General features: G+C 33.3%; 1 protein-coding gene across 3 annotated transcripts; it reads right to left on the bottom strand.

Moving 5' to 3' along the window:
- Positions 1-47: 47 nt before the first annotated feature.
- Positions 48-14,090, bottom strand: LOC142981498 (uncharacterized). Of its 3 annotated transcripts, XM_076127463.1 has the most exons (8): positions 13,780-14,090; positions 13,025-13,084; positions 11,749-11,877; positions 8,124-8,207; positions 7,808-8,047; positions 5,112-7,468; positions 4,206-4,481; positions 48-3,611 (listed from the first exon to the last, which is right to left on the bottom strand). In XM_076127463.1, exons 1-8 carry the CDS (start codon positions 13,925-13,927, stop codon positions 3,582-3,584), a joined length of 3,324 nt encoding a protein of 1,107 aa, XP_075983578.1. In that variant the 5' UTR covers positions 13,928-14,090; the 3' UTR covers positions 48-3,581. The 3 variants fall into 3 exon arrangements, with proteins under 3 accessions (XP_075983578.1, XP_075983577.1, XP_075983576.1); XM_076127462.1 differs by having other exon boundaries at positions 5,112-8,047; positions 11,749-11,874; XM_076127461.1 differs by having other exon boundaries at positions 5,112-8,047.
- Positions 14,091-14,204: the final 114 nt, after the last annotated feature.

Here is a 14,204-nt window from a genome sequence, read left to right on the forward strand (position 1 = left end):
ACACATTTTGTGCACACAAAGGAATAGAAATAAAAACCATATAACCATTATTTTTTTATTAGTTACCAAAAATATCTGAGCTATAAACTTTACAGTGGGCTTCACTGATAAACCTAAAGTTTAGATTTTGTATCAAATAACAAATGATGTATGTACACTTACAAAAATACTGTACTTTTGATACACAACAAACATAAATTTTGATTAATCAACCTTTTATTTCAATCAAAGTCTTAAACACTATTTAGAACACTAGGTTATGAAAGACATAGGAAAGGTAACAACATCGCAATGTTAGATAGTAACATCGCTGGAATAAAGTTATATCTTTTGCGAAGTGCACACTAGCAATAAGAATTGCGCAAGTGACTTATGAGTTGCGCAAATGGATTTATGCAATATTTTGCTGTTCGTAACAAATTCTTGCACAAGTCTTGTAAATATTATTACTTACTTCACTGTTACTGAAAATAGATTAACATTGATTTCAGCAAGAAATTGCGCAAGTGACTTGCTAGAGAACGCTTCGCATCAGAATAAAAATAAATGTGTACTAATAAGGTTAATATAAAGGATACAATTTTCTCTTAGAAATTATATTTACAGATATCGATTTAAGTCAGTCTAGTTTTGAGTAGTGATAACTCAGTCATTCTCCATTTATGTACAACCCTGTTATAACTTTATACTACAGCTTTGCTTGTCTATTTGTACCTAAATTTGCCTTAAACTAATACACATTTATACCTTACTGCCTTACTAATAAACGCCTTGGCAAGTCTTTCTACGAAGTTGTTGAACTACAGTTATAGTGTTTTGTCTTTTCAATTACAGTTTCAAAATTGAAAGTGACAAAAAACGGTTTCCTAATCAGAGTTTTTCTCGCAAGACGTTTATTACCAAGATAGTAATATTTCAACTATACCTACGTATGAACAAGAGGAAACAAGACAGTCTGCTACCATAATTATATCACAATGCGCTTTTAGCGCTTTTCGTAGAAATGGTAAATAAAAAAACAGGGTTTCTTAAAGTTTTGTCAAGTAATATAACATAACTGCTGATTCCTTAATCTAGGGATCGTCAATTACAGACAAAATAAAGGTGTATTTTAAACTCTTTTGAAACAAACATATGATAAATGTTGTATTAACCATTCACACACTAGAATAACAAAATTAATCTTTATTCATAAAAGTCCTCGGAACTATCAAACGTCTAAAAAATCACTGAAATAATCCTACAAACTAGTTTCACGTCTTATGGATAAGCATCGGTTTAACTATCCAATAGATAAAGGTAAACTCGAAGTAGGCCACTATAATATTGGTGTGATGACGTTGAAATTTACCTGGAGCATCAGTAGGTCAGCTAATGACTGAAACTATGGTAAGAGGTGGCACAGGGTTAAAGATGTCCAATGAGCGAATAAAATTGTCAATTTGGAAATTTAACCGATACTTATCCAGAAGTGGTAAAACTGGCTATAATTGACATAAAGTTATGAACACAAGAAAATTTACTTATAAGTACAACTATGTATAAACTTTTGACCGTATTCACAAGCATTTTGTTTGTTATAGAACAGGTTAAAATTAAGCCTTGTTTTTTCGTCAATTTTTTTTCTACAACGTGGTAAGCCTAAATGCAACAAATATTTGGTTGTATCACGTCAACTTGTAGCATATTGCAGCGACTTGTACTTGCTACATATAAGTTTAAAATTTCTCGTTGAAGACGCTAAATGCTGCGTTTCAGCTACACTAAGATTTATAAACTCAGATCTTTGGAATAACATCTTATAAAAACATGTCACATTTTAAACATATTTTAATGCTACTTTCATGAGTCATATCTTCTGTCTGTTGATATTTTATATAAAATGCTTTATACTTATTTGTATGGTGGAATATTTAAATGCATTTTGAATCTGAATATGTAAGGCAATCTTTATAAGCTCTGTCAGAATATAAAATGGTTGAACTGGCGTCGCTTTTAAAGAAAAGCAAGTTATTTTCTTGTACTGTTTATATTTTAAATACATTTTTTTTAAATAATGAAATTTAATAAGTTGAAGTCAGATTTTTTTATTGCGAACATAAGGCATACAAAAATTTGGAAGATTGTTTTGAATATATTTAGAAAACTACTTCACAGGTATGCCACTTTTAAGCAGTCTATTAGTAAAATATGAACAAGCTAAAATGTATAAAGTGTAGTAGTAATTATTGTCTGAATTTTAAAATATAAGATTTTCTTAGTTTTTCACGAGTGATATTTTCTCGATATGACCAAGCAAGGCAAAAGAGAGATAACACAGAAGCTGCCTTTAGTTAAGACGAAAAAAACTGTTTTAGCACCTAATAAGATAAATTACGCATTAAAATTGTGTAATATTGGCTTAGTAACTCTCAGTAGTGGTCTGAATTGGCTTGTCATATCTTCAAATGGTTTATTAATGGTTTTGTATTTTAAAATGTTTTAAATTGACCAGGGAGGACTCTAGACTACTCTCGTTAAAGTACACCAGCAGTTGCCCAGCGGGATAATAATGGGACTTGTTTAAACAATAAACATTAATTTTGGCGAAACTACTAGATTTGTTGGCAAGTATATCACATTTATACCCAGTTTCACGGCTAGTAAACAAGTATTAGATAACCTATCTACAAGATTAATTTACAGTAAATGTTTGAAGACAACTGTTAAATTTCTAGCGTATATAAATTATCTAACAGTTATTCAGATTTGGTGAAATTAGGACTCATTCTCTTCTAGCATATAAAGAGGTAGTCTTAAACTTATCATACTAAAAGCTTAGTAAAGAAATAATATGGCAATCATACTTTAAATCCTAAAAATATGTGCGCATTTAACAAATGTTTAGTATTTATCGTTTTTACAGATAAAAAAGTATTTTACAGTCCTGTAGACTATAGTCGTATTAACGATTTTAAACTCTCGCGATTTGTACACTTATTATAATGCAACGGGTCGATTGAAAATTAAAGGTGGATACCTTATTTGCCCGAGATCACGGTCGATGCTATTCGTACGAAACGTCCGGTAAACAAATAAAGTACACCTTTCAATTTCAATCACGTTTAAAATCCGTTGCATTATAATATTATTTAACGTATTTTAACAAGTACCTCAAGTTAACTGAAACTTTAAAGTAATCAGATCTTTTTGTGACCATAATGCCAATATGCTGCATATATTATGCAAGACTAGAATCTTACAAAACTGAGAATTTGACGGAAATCATTTACCCCCGGTTTCGCAGGTACATTTAGCGGTAGTTTATCTATTCAATAGCGTTTAAGATTTAAACATGACAGTTTTAATAGATAAACTACCGCTAAATGTGCCCCAGAAACCAGGCATCATCAGAAGTAATTTTACCCAAATATCTTAACTCGATCCTAGGTTAAATTGTTTGACAAATAATATCTTCACTCAGGCATTTACTTATTTCCTAGTAACGAATAGTTCTCTTAAATACAACTTATCTGGAAGGTAGTCACAATTAAAACATTGTGAGGTTCACTATAACTTAAACTTTGCACTCACAGCTATTCTCAGTAGTCCTTGCTTGGAGGCGGGTAGGTCTGAAAATAAAAATAATACAATTAGTATTTTGTAAAAAATATTATGTGACTATCGTTCGAAAGGAGGAACTTTTTATACCCTGTTTACTACTTTGAAATAAATATCGATCAGGTCAAACTATGAAAAAAATTAAAATCTAATCCAATAATTTATTCTTTTTGGTCAAATGCTGACACTTATGATAGTCAATGGTATAGAGAATGAATATACATATCTTTTAAAGATTTTTTCATACAATTACTAGTAATTTATTTCCGGGTAAGTTGTGGAACTGACACTAAGACTTGTTATATTTGCTAGAGAGCAAATTTACAGTCTGTTTCCGTAATATACCTTTCGTAACGGTTGTCACATTATGACACATTTTTCCTATGAGAAAGTTTTTAAATCAAATACTACAATTATCGAACAAATAATATAGTTCAATAAAAGGATTATATAACTTGACTGTTGACTTGACTGATGGAGGCCCATCCAATAAATATAGCTAAAAAAATCATAGCACAGGCACAGATTTTTAAGGTTATTTACTATGTAAATTTAAATAAATCCCTGTTGTCTAATCCCTGGCTAGCAAGTCAACATATACATACAATAGGACTCCTTCCGATAGTGACTAGCCGTTGCGTAAACGGCCGGTTTCTCTGTGCAGTGCCCCGCGGCATGTGTTTGACAGGTCTTATCGGTCTCGGAGAGTAGCTAGTACGATTGATATGTTGGAATATGCTCCTGTTGCGCCAGTTGTGGAAGTTAGGTGCCGGGGCACTGTCCTCGATGGACGAGGCTGGACTTAAACCGGCGGTGTTGGTGCTCGAAGCCCATATTGTCCGTGTGATCTTTGGCACCGTGAATTCTTCAGACGGTTTGTTCTGGAAAATTTTATTGTTATTTTAGTTATGTCAGTGAAATATACATATTGATTATTACAAATGCGTAAGACTGTATGTTTGTAACTGCTTAATCCATTTCCATGTTTGCCTTAAAGATTATTCCACTGTCAGCCAGAGCAGCATTTTACCAGGAAAAAGATGTAAGTTCGACAGTTTTAAGCTCAACTTACCTACGCGTCTACTTACTATCAACTACGAGTAAATGAAAAGCTAACAAGAAAACGAGGTACAAATTATGAAGAACGTCTAAATGGAATGATAATATAGTATGTGCAAGTTAACTTCTTGCGTCTGAATATAGCAACAAGATCACATTACCGCTTCGATAAAGTAGTGTCATAATTTTACAGTGACACTTACAAAGTACTAAATAAACAAAAACTAAGTATTAAGTTCAGTGTGGAATATGAACCTTTGAAGTTACGATGATTCATTATCTAACATTACACAGAAATTGACATGCATGACCAAGGTCGCTTGTTGATTGAAATTTAATTCCTTGTATGCTTGCTTTGCTTGCATGTAATATTAGAAAACCATATAACGCGATTATTTCGATCTATTGTTTCAAAGACATGATATAAATGAAAGGAGATTAAATTAACTCACCATATCTAGGTGCGTCGTGTCCGGTGACGGGGGGAGCGGTGCTACTTCCCTCATCTCTGGCCTTGCCTGGTCCCCTGTCTGTATGAACACTTGCGGCAGCAACCGATTCTGCTCCAACGGCTGGATCATCGTACTCGTGAACTTTGGCGATTGAATCAATGGTTGTATGAAACTCGGCGATCGCATCAACTGCTGCCGTTCAACTGACTGAACTGGCTCCTCCTGCCGTCCTAGCTTACTAAAATCTATCTCTCGTTTCAGACTAGTATACAGCTCAAACACCTCCTGATGTTCACTTATCGACTTCTCGAAATGTCCGATCATAGAGTTCAAGAATATATGCGGATCCGTTAACCGCATGATCTGAATCAGTGCCCTCACCACCGGCTCGTCGAACGGCAATATACACACGCGCTCCAATATCTGTTCCGCTACCTCAAGACTAAACGTCCTATCGTTATTCACCATAAAGTACGTAAGACTCAAGAACACTGGTTTGAAACGCGAAAAGTTTTGCGTACACGTCATTATTCGCATCAAAGCTTCGCACAGTAACTCTTCAGCACCGACATTAAGCATTAACAAGTCTTCGCACACACTCAATTCTACACTATTCAAATGTAATAGAGTCACTTCTGCCGCAGTCGTTTTCAAAGTCTCGTCTATTTGCACGCCTTGCGAGCCTCTTGTTATGAAATCATATGCCATTTCTACTAGTATCCTAGTGAGCTGCCTCTTTGCACATTCGTGGATGAAGCAAATGCCGTATCTCCTCCGTAAAATAGGATTTCTTCTCACCGGTATATATTCCTTTACGAATACGTTGTCATGCATCCTACATAGTTTACGCGAAATTTCATTTACATCAGGTATCTCGTGGGGGTATCTGCACGGCTGGTTGAGTATCACAGATTTGCACCTATTGACAATATTGTAGAAGCAATACGGTCTAAACAGGTAACTGTTCTCATTGGGCAGTTTATAATCTTCGATGTACCGGGGCTTTATAAAGCTTGGTGGGACATCAGCGAAAGGTTTTTCCATTTCTTGATTACTTTCTACAACATTGTTGGTATAAGGGATCTGCCTAAACAACGGTGGTATAGTATTAGGTGTTTTATTTATAGATGTGGAGTCAGCATTTTGTTTTTCACACACAGTCTTGACAATACCGTTATTGACTTGCTCAAAAACAGTAGATTTAGTGGGATAATAAGAATAAATTTGTGGCGATTTGGTCACAGGTTTGGGAATGTATTCCTCGATTTGTGGTTTTTCTATCGGCGCGGAAATAATAGATGCATTTATTCTAGAAGATTCCAGTCCAGTGAAACTTTCGGCGTATAAGGAGAGTGCGTCATCATCATCGTTAGGACTTTGAGAGAAGTTCTGAACGGCAACATCTCGAGTGAAATCCTCTTCGCAATCATTATTCGCCTCCGATTCTGAACTGAACCGGCATGATGATTTGCGTGACTTATTAGATATCACTCCACTCGTGCTAGGCTTAGCGAAGTCATATTCTGGTGCAATTTTAACATGTTCATCTTCACTGTCGTTACTTGTAAAACTATCATTTCTGTATCTTCGTGTACTGTCATTATAGGTCGATTCGGTACGTTTACTAATTTCGTGTTTGTTTGTATCAGTCATATTGGTAGTATTGTTTTCTATGGTATCATTTTCAATGCGATTTTCAACTATTTTGTCAGTAACTTGTTCATTTCCTGGTCTATCTAAATTATTGTTCTCGATATTCTGCGGTTCCGCGTTGTTTTCTAGTCGTGTGTCAGTCCTGTCACTGTCTGTCCTATTAGTCTCAGTATTATTTTCAACTCTATAAACCTTGAATCTATTCGACTCATGTCTTGTATTTTCTATGATATCTTTGGAATGATTTTCATTCTTGTTGTTATTATTTTCAATATTTCTTTCAATTCTGACATTATCAATTTCGAATACGGTATTATTTTTGTCATGAGTTTCATCGGAGGCAATAGCATTTAATTGTACGCTAGTATCACAATGAGATAGCTGTTGCAAGCTTCTACAATGTGTGAGCGCATGAAACTCATTATTCAATATGTCAAATAATTTATCCTTTATTTTGTTCAGATCTGTAGTTACATACTCTGTGTCATGTAACCAGTTGATAAATTCTAAATCGATCATTTTCAAAGCTTGTAACAAATTCTTAGCAGTTTTACCAAAGTCTGTTTGATTAGAATCTGCGTTCTTTTGGGCTTGAGATCGAGGTACACTATTACGGGATGACACGCTAAGGTTTGGTGATTTAACTTTAAGTGGTGTGTTAAAAACTGATGATCCATTGTCCGAAGTTTGTTCCGTTTCCGAGTCTGAGGACGAATCAGTACTGCTTTTATCATCAGCATTAGATTTCTTATACTTATTTACCTCCCTATCAATATTAGTTAGCTCCAACACTGGTAGTTTTTTATCAAAACGTACGAAGTCGTTGGAACATACGGTGAAACAAGTCGTAGTACTCGAACTAGATATATCTCTAGTCCAAGACAATGTTGAAGTGCTACTTGTAGATGTTTTGCGGGAGTTCACTTGGCCTGCATTTGAATCTGATACATTTTTAGTCGATTTTGTTGTCAGCGCGATGCGTTTAGGCGATTTAGGTAACACTGGCCGTTGAGGGGTAGTTTCGCGTACATTAATTCGCTTACCTCGATTTATTCTTCTAATCCTTGAAGGAGTGGAAGTCACTACAGAATTATGTTCTAAGTTGTTACTTGGTTCTCTGGCTGTATCTACTTTTGTAACTTTAACAGATGTAGGTGTAGTTTTTTCTGTTGTATTTGATGGTTCATTAGCCTCTTCCTGATCGGTTTCAACCGCTTTGTTAAGTCTCGGTCTTTTTATTTTGGGTTTCTGTACTGTGGAGTCTGCAACTCTTTTCCTGGTACCTAGAAAGATAGTACTTGTTGTAGAGGATATTTTAGGTGATTTTGTATGAATATTTTTAAATGTTTTATTTCTTACCAGGTGTTTTCTTAGCAGGTGTTGGTTTTTCTGCTGTTGTCTTTTTAGTGGTAGTCTTCTTCGCCGCAGGTGTTTTTGGTTTAGCTGTAACATAAAAAAATATATGATTATGTATCGTATATCTACTAGGCTGAGGCGGTAGATATCTTGTGCGTGAGATAATAATGTAATTTCTGCTTGAATATATTGATATTAACCAGTGCTACTATTTTTACTGTCTAAGCCTTATACTGTAAACATAGTGTTTCCAAATCGAGACTCTAAGGTCTGTATCAATTTGGAAACGCAAATTTAAAAAGCCCCTTTTATGTACTAAAATAGGTTCTTCAGTCTAAGGTCAATTTACAGGTCCATTATAGTACGAGATCCGACCGCGTGATTTATACATTCACATGTTTGATTAATAAAATATAATTTTTATCGATATTTATAACTAAACCAATGCAGATCCGCAAAGGTGGCCATCCAAAATTGGCCGCAATTAATTTTAATTAAAATGTAATTAATTATTTACTGTTGAACAATTACGTTCACTTGTTTTTGTTAAGAAATATATTTCATTAGAAAGAAATATACCTGAGATACCGAGAAAGTTCAAGGTGCCATCCCTCACTTGGCCGCAACCTAATGTCAGCCAGGTGTAAACAGGTATAATTTCGTTAAATATATACGTTCATAATGTATTATCATGTTATACATACCAAATTGAAGATTAATTCTTTCCCTACATGATGAGATATAGGTGCCTATGCAAAAATGCCCGCAAATAGTGACTGCCAACGATTAAAGATAAATAAAAGCGAGAGAAACTTAAGCTTGAACTTAAACTTTTTAATTCAGTTCTTTAATCAAGGATTCAAGGAAAATAAATAAAACTTTATATTGATGAAAATAAAAATAAAAAAAAACATTTGTGTATAAAGATAAATTTTAATATAGATTCAAATTAACGTCTTAGGCACTTGTCCCACCGCCGACGATGAACGAGTAACGAGTTGGCGTGCCGCGGGGAGCGAGTGCGTAGTTGTTTAATGACAGCTGGTTGCTCTCTCGGCGTGTGTTCTAATCATTGAAGAATTAGTACTAACTGGAAGGATCACTAACAATTATAACACTTTCAAGATACAAACTATCCTTAGTGTGCATCAAGAGTAATAAATAATGTATAATACTACTTTTGATTGTTTTTATACAAAAATTCTGTTTAATGAAACAACAATTACCGAATTTAAATTCAGTAATAATCTTAAAATTACCACCATAAGTTACACACATTATACAGTGGCAACTGTTAGAGAGGGACAAAGGCCCTTAAAAGTAAGTCTCACTCGAGTCCGTTTTTCGAACAGACATTAAAACTACACAAAAGTAAACTCTATTAACGAGCAGTAAAGTATGAATTTATTTGATATATTTTTCTTAGTGATTCTTCCAGTTATTTTTATTACTTCGTGGTCCTAATCGTTGGGCGAGTCCATTTTTGACAGCTTGTCGCTTAGCAACAAAACTAGTAAAACGAGGGCTACTTGCCATTTGGTAAAGTTCCCATTTGGTAAACCTCAACGAATACCTTTCTTTTTTCTTTTTGATGGTCAAGATTTTGTCTTAAGACTTTCAAACTTTTGAACACTTCAACATTAATTTCACACCGACAGTACCGTACAAAAATAACAATACTAACATAGTTTACTAAATAGGATTAAATGTATGAAGTAACGAAATGTTTACCAAACGCACCTTTTTAGTAGGTGTAATTTGAGGTTTACCAAATGGGAAGTCGCCAAAGCGAGTCGTCGCCGGCAGTGTGAACAGTCAGCGATCAACTATTTGTATATGCATCTCTTTTATTTACACGGAATGTTATATCTATTGTGCGTTTCTTGAGCGAGAAAATGGTCGATAGTTAATCGTTTACTCGCTGTTGGTGGGACAAGTGCCTTACAGTTCAAAGTTATTGTTTGAGTTGGATATAATTTAAAAAAAATTAAAAACACTGGTTTGGATAGTAATTTTTATGACATTTTTTATGAAGACCGAAAATAATCGAAACTTAGGCACTTGTCCCACCAACAGCGAGTAAACGATTAACTATCGACTATTTTCTCGCTCAAGAAACGTACAATAGATATAACATTCCGTGTAAATAAAAGAGATGCATATACTAATAGTTGATGACACTGCCGCTTTACTAGTTTTGTTGCTAAGCGACAAGCTGTCAAAAATGGACTCGCCCAACGATTAGAACCACGGAATAATAAAAATGACTGGAAGAATCACTAAGAAAAATATATCAAATAAATTCATACTTTACTGCTCGTTAATAGAGTTTACTTTTATTTAGTTTTAATGTCTTTTCGAAAAACAGTCTCGAGCGAGACTTACTTTTAGAGCCTTTGTCCCTCTCTAACAGTTGACACTGTATAATGTTTGTAACTTATGGTGGTAATTTTAAAATTATTACTGAATTTAAATTCGGTAATTGTTGTTTCATAATGTTGTTGTTTCACATAATTTTGGTATAAAAACAATCAAAAGTAGTATTATACATTATTTATTACTCTTGATGCACACTAAGAATAGTTTGTATCTTGAAAATGTTATAATAAGTGTAGTGATCTTAGTGATCCTTCCAGTTAGTACTAATTCTTCCATGATTAGAATACAAGCCGAGAGAGCAACCAGCTGTCATTAAACAACTACGCACTCGTTACTCGTTCATCGTCGGCGGTGGGACAAGTGCCTTAATATTGTTAAAAATTGTAATAAAACAAAAAAATATTTAAAAGACAAATTTTATATTTAAAATTACGTTTCACAGTTAAAGAATATTGTTTTAGTTGAATATAGTTAAAAAATATTGAAAACACTAGTTTGGTAGATGAATTATTATGACATATTATTTTTACTGCTTAATTCTTGGAGTATTTTAAACTCCAAGCAAATACGCGCGCTACTAGTTGAACACCTTATCTATGGACGCATGCGCAGTAGCATGAAAACGACAAGCATCTTAAGTTTCTCTCGCTTTTATTTATCTTTAATCGTTGGCAGTCACTATTTGCGGGCATTTTTGCATAGGCACCTATATCTCATCATGTAGGGAAAGAATTAATCTTTAATTTGGTATGTATAACATGATAATACATTATGAACGTATATATTTAACGAAATTATACCTGTTTACACCTGGCTGACATTAGGTTGCGGCCAAGTGAGGGATGGCACCTTGAACTTTCTCGGTATCTCAGGTATATTTCTTTCTAATGAAATATATTTTTTAACAAAAACAAGTGAACGTAATTGTTCAACAATAAATAATTAATTACATTTTAATTAAAATTAATTGCGGCCAATTTTGGATGGCCACCTTTGCGAATCTGCATTGGTTTAGTTATAAATATCGATAAAAATTATATTTTATTAATCAAACACGTGAATGTATAAATCACGCGGTCGGATCTTAGACTATTATTCCTGTCTATTAATACAGGCGTAAGCTACGTCGTTTGGAAAACATTCGAGCAAAATAAGTGTTGTAAGAAAATGCTTTTTAAAATGATCCTCAAAAAACCTAGTTTTACTTGAAGTTCGTTTGTATGTTTGTAAAAGTTTTATATTCACTCACCTTTTGGTTTAGTAGCAGGACCATTTGCAAAGTATGGTGATACAACCACTTTCTTCTTCCTGCCCCTTTTAGCGGGAGTTTTCTCAGGACGGACCTCTATCGGTTCCTTTAGAAGTTGAGATCTGGCTACTGAAATAATATAACATTTACTATCAAATACATTACTTGGGCAAGGGTTACCTTATTCCCAGATCCCGTGATATATCATATGTTAGTTTGGATTTTAAGAGTACGATTAGACACTAGGTTGAATACAACGCTAGCAGGACTAACTGTAAGAACAATACTGCTTAAGATTATATTGAACTAATGTCAAAGTGGTTTGATTAAAGTCATAGTGGTCTGCCACACAGTCTTTAAGTGAATGACCCATTAAAATCAAATGGTTATTGTATTGGCAATGATTAACTTTATTATAATTGACCTATTAGGGACTGATATGTTTCACTTTGTATGAATGCATTGCTACTGACTTTAGCCTTCTTTTATATAACTACCAACTCTTATTAACATTTTTAGTTTCTTTGAAATTAAATTTAGGGCAACTATGCTATAACAAACAAATCAAGATAAACAATACATCCATAGTATGATTAGATTACATTTGTCTATCTTTAATGTTAAATATTCATGCAACAAATATGTTTACAAGTTATTCTAAATTGCAATTGATGAAAATTGGGTAAAAACTTCATCTGCTACATAAGGCATGCATAATAAATGATATGAAACCGATTATTTCTACAGGTTATGGAGCAAACAAAGTTGAGAACCAGTTTTTTTAGTAACAGAATTATTTTAGTATTTCTGTGCAGTGTTTCTTTAATTCATATTAAGTCTGATTGGATTTTATAAGGCCAACGTCCAATTAAAAAGGACTTATAAACTGAAATAACAATATTAGTGTAAAAATGATGATAAATGAATTGAGAAACACACTCCACAGCAATCAACATTTCAGATTTAATAAATTATTGTTAAAAAGAACATTATCTTGACTTTCGCTGTAAGCATTTATCAATTAAATAAAGGCAATATGTACTTCTATTTACATGAGTTACTAATAGATATGAACAGGCCTCAGATCTTTCCATGCATCAGTTGAATTGTTTTACATCTTGGTGACCAAGGAAGGTAAATAAAAAGCAAATAAGGTCAAGGTAATGATGATGACATTGACTACAATGAGAACATGGAATGAAATGATGGTATTATGGTTAGTCTATAAAAACTATGGTTAAATATTATTTTATTTATTCTACAGTAGACTGTTTACCTTCATCAGCTAATGCTATCTTAGTGTTCAAGTCCACTTGTTTAGTGGCATCTGATACATCTGTAAATATTATAATAAATATTGAAAGTTTGGACTCTGTATGCATTTGATATTTACTCTTTATGTGAAAATGATCTTTAAATACTGGATGTGCACAGCAGTAGTTTATTTTACCAGTAATTTATAAGATTATTTAATAGGTACATTAATCAAGATGAAAATTATTTATAAGCAGAGATATATTAAAATTTGCTTCAAAATAAATACTCAATAGAATCCAGTAGGTATTACTGTTATAAACTAAATTAAAGAGACATTTTTGAGTCTTCATTATATCTGAAGGCATATTTTTCTCTAAGAGAAATTGTACAACGAATATATTATAGGAATACATCTCTTTTGTAGTTTGAAAGTAGAATTAATAAGAACAATTGCCAATAAGTGTGTGCTGAGCAGTGCATGAAAGACACGGTCAAATTAATAAACATTCTTGCACATTTTGCTATCAATGCAAAATTTTGTTTTCATGTTATATTCGTCAACTATTGGAACAATAAAGTTATAGGTACTTACAGACACAAGAGTTACCAAAAATCATTATGTGAATAAAATAATAAGTACGAGGTGTAATAGACGCACAAAAGAACAACACGATGAATTAATATTACTGCAATTGCTGTACACTTACTTCAAAAGTAATTTGAGAAGTTATGACTTCAATAGAATTTCGAGTAGGTAAGCATTTTTGAACATACCTAAACTGCGCCTTCTTGGTGGAATACTAATGGTAATAACGCTCGGAACTTTAAGAACAGTTTTTTCTTTCTTAGTTGTTTTTTTTGGAGATTTCTCTCGAATTTTATTTTCAGTAGCAGAATTTTTTAAATTTTTTCTCGGTGCCATTTTTAGGAGAAAGACTTTATCAACTTCAAGTCTTTTAGAAGATTATTCTAAATCTATTCAGGCATATCCACTATCGTCACATTAGTTAACATTGCATATATTTTTAGGTAGAATTCAATCCCATTGAGCATAGTAAACGAAAACAGAAAGTGAAGGTTATCAATTCGAGTTCGTTACCTACTCGCGGAAGAATTATTGTTGTTAGAGTTGGGATATCGATTGCGGCAATATCGCCAATTTTAGTCGATTTATTTGTAATATTTTTTTGTACCTACCT

This window comes from Anticarsia gemmatalis, chromosome 20 (assembly GCF_050436995.1).
Source record: "Anticarsia gemmatalis isolate Benzon Research Colony breed Stoneville strain chromosome 20, ilAntGemm2 primary, whole genome shotgun sequence".
NCBI lineage: Eukaryota > Metazoa > Arthropoda > Insecta > Lepidoptera > Erebidae > Anticarsia > Anticarsia gemmatalis.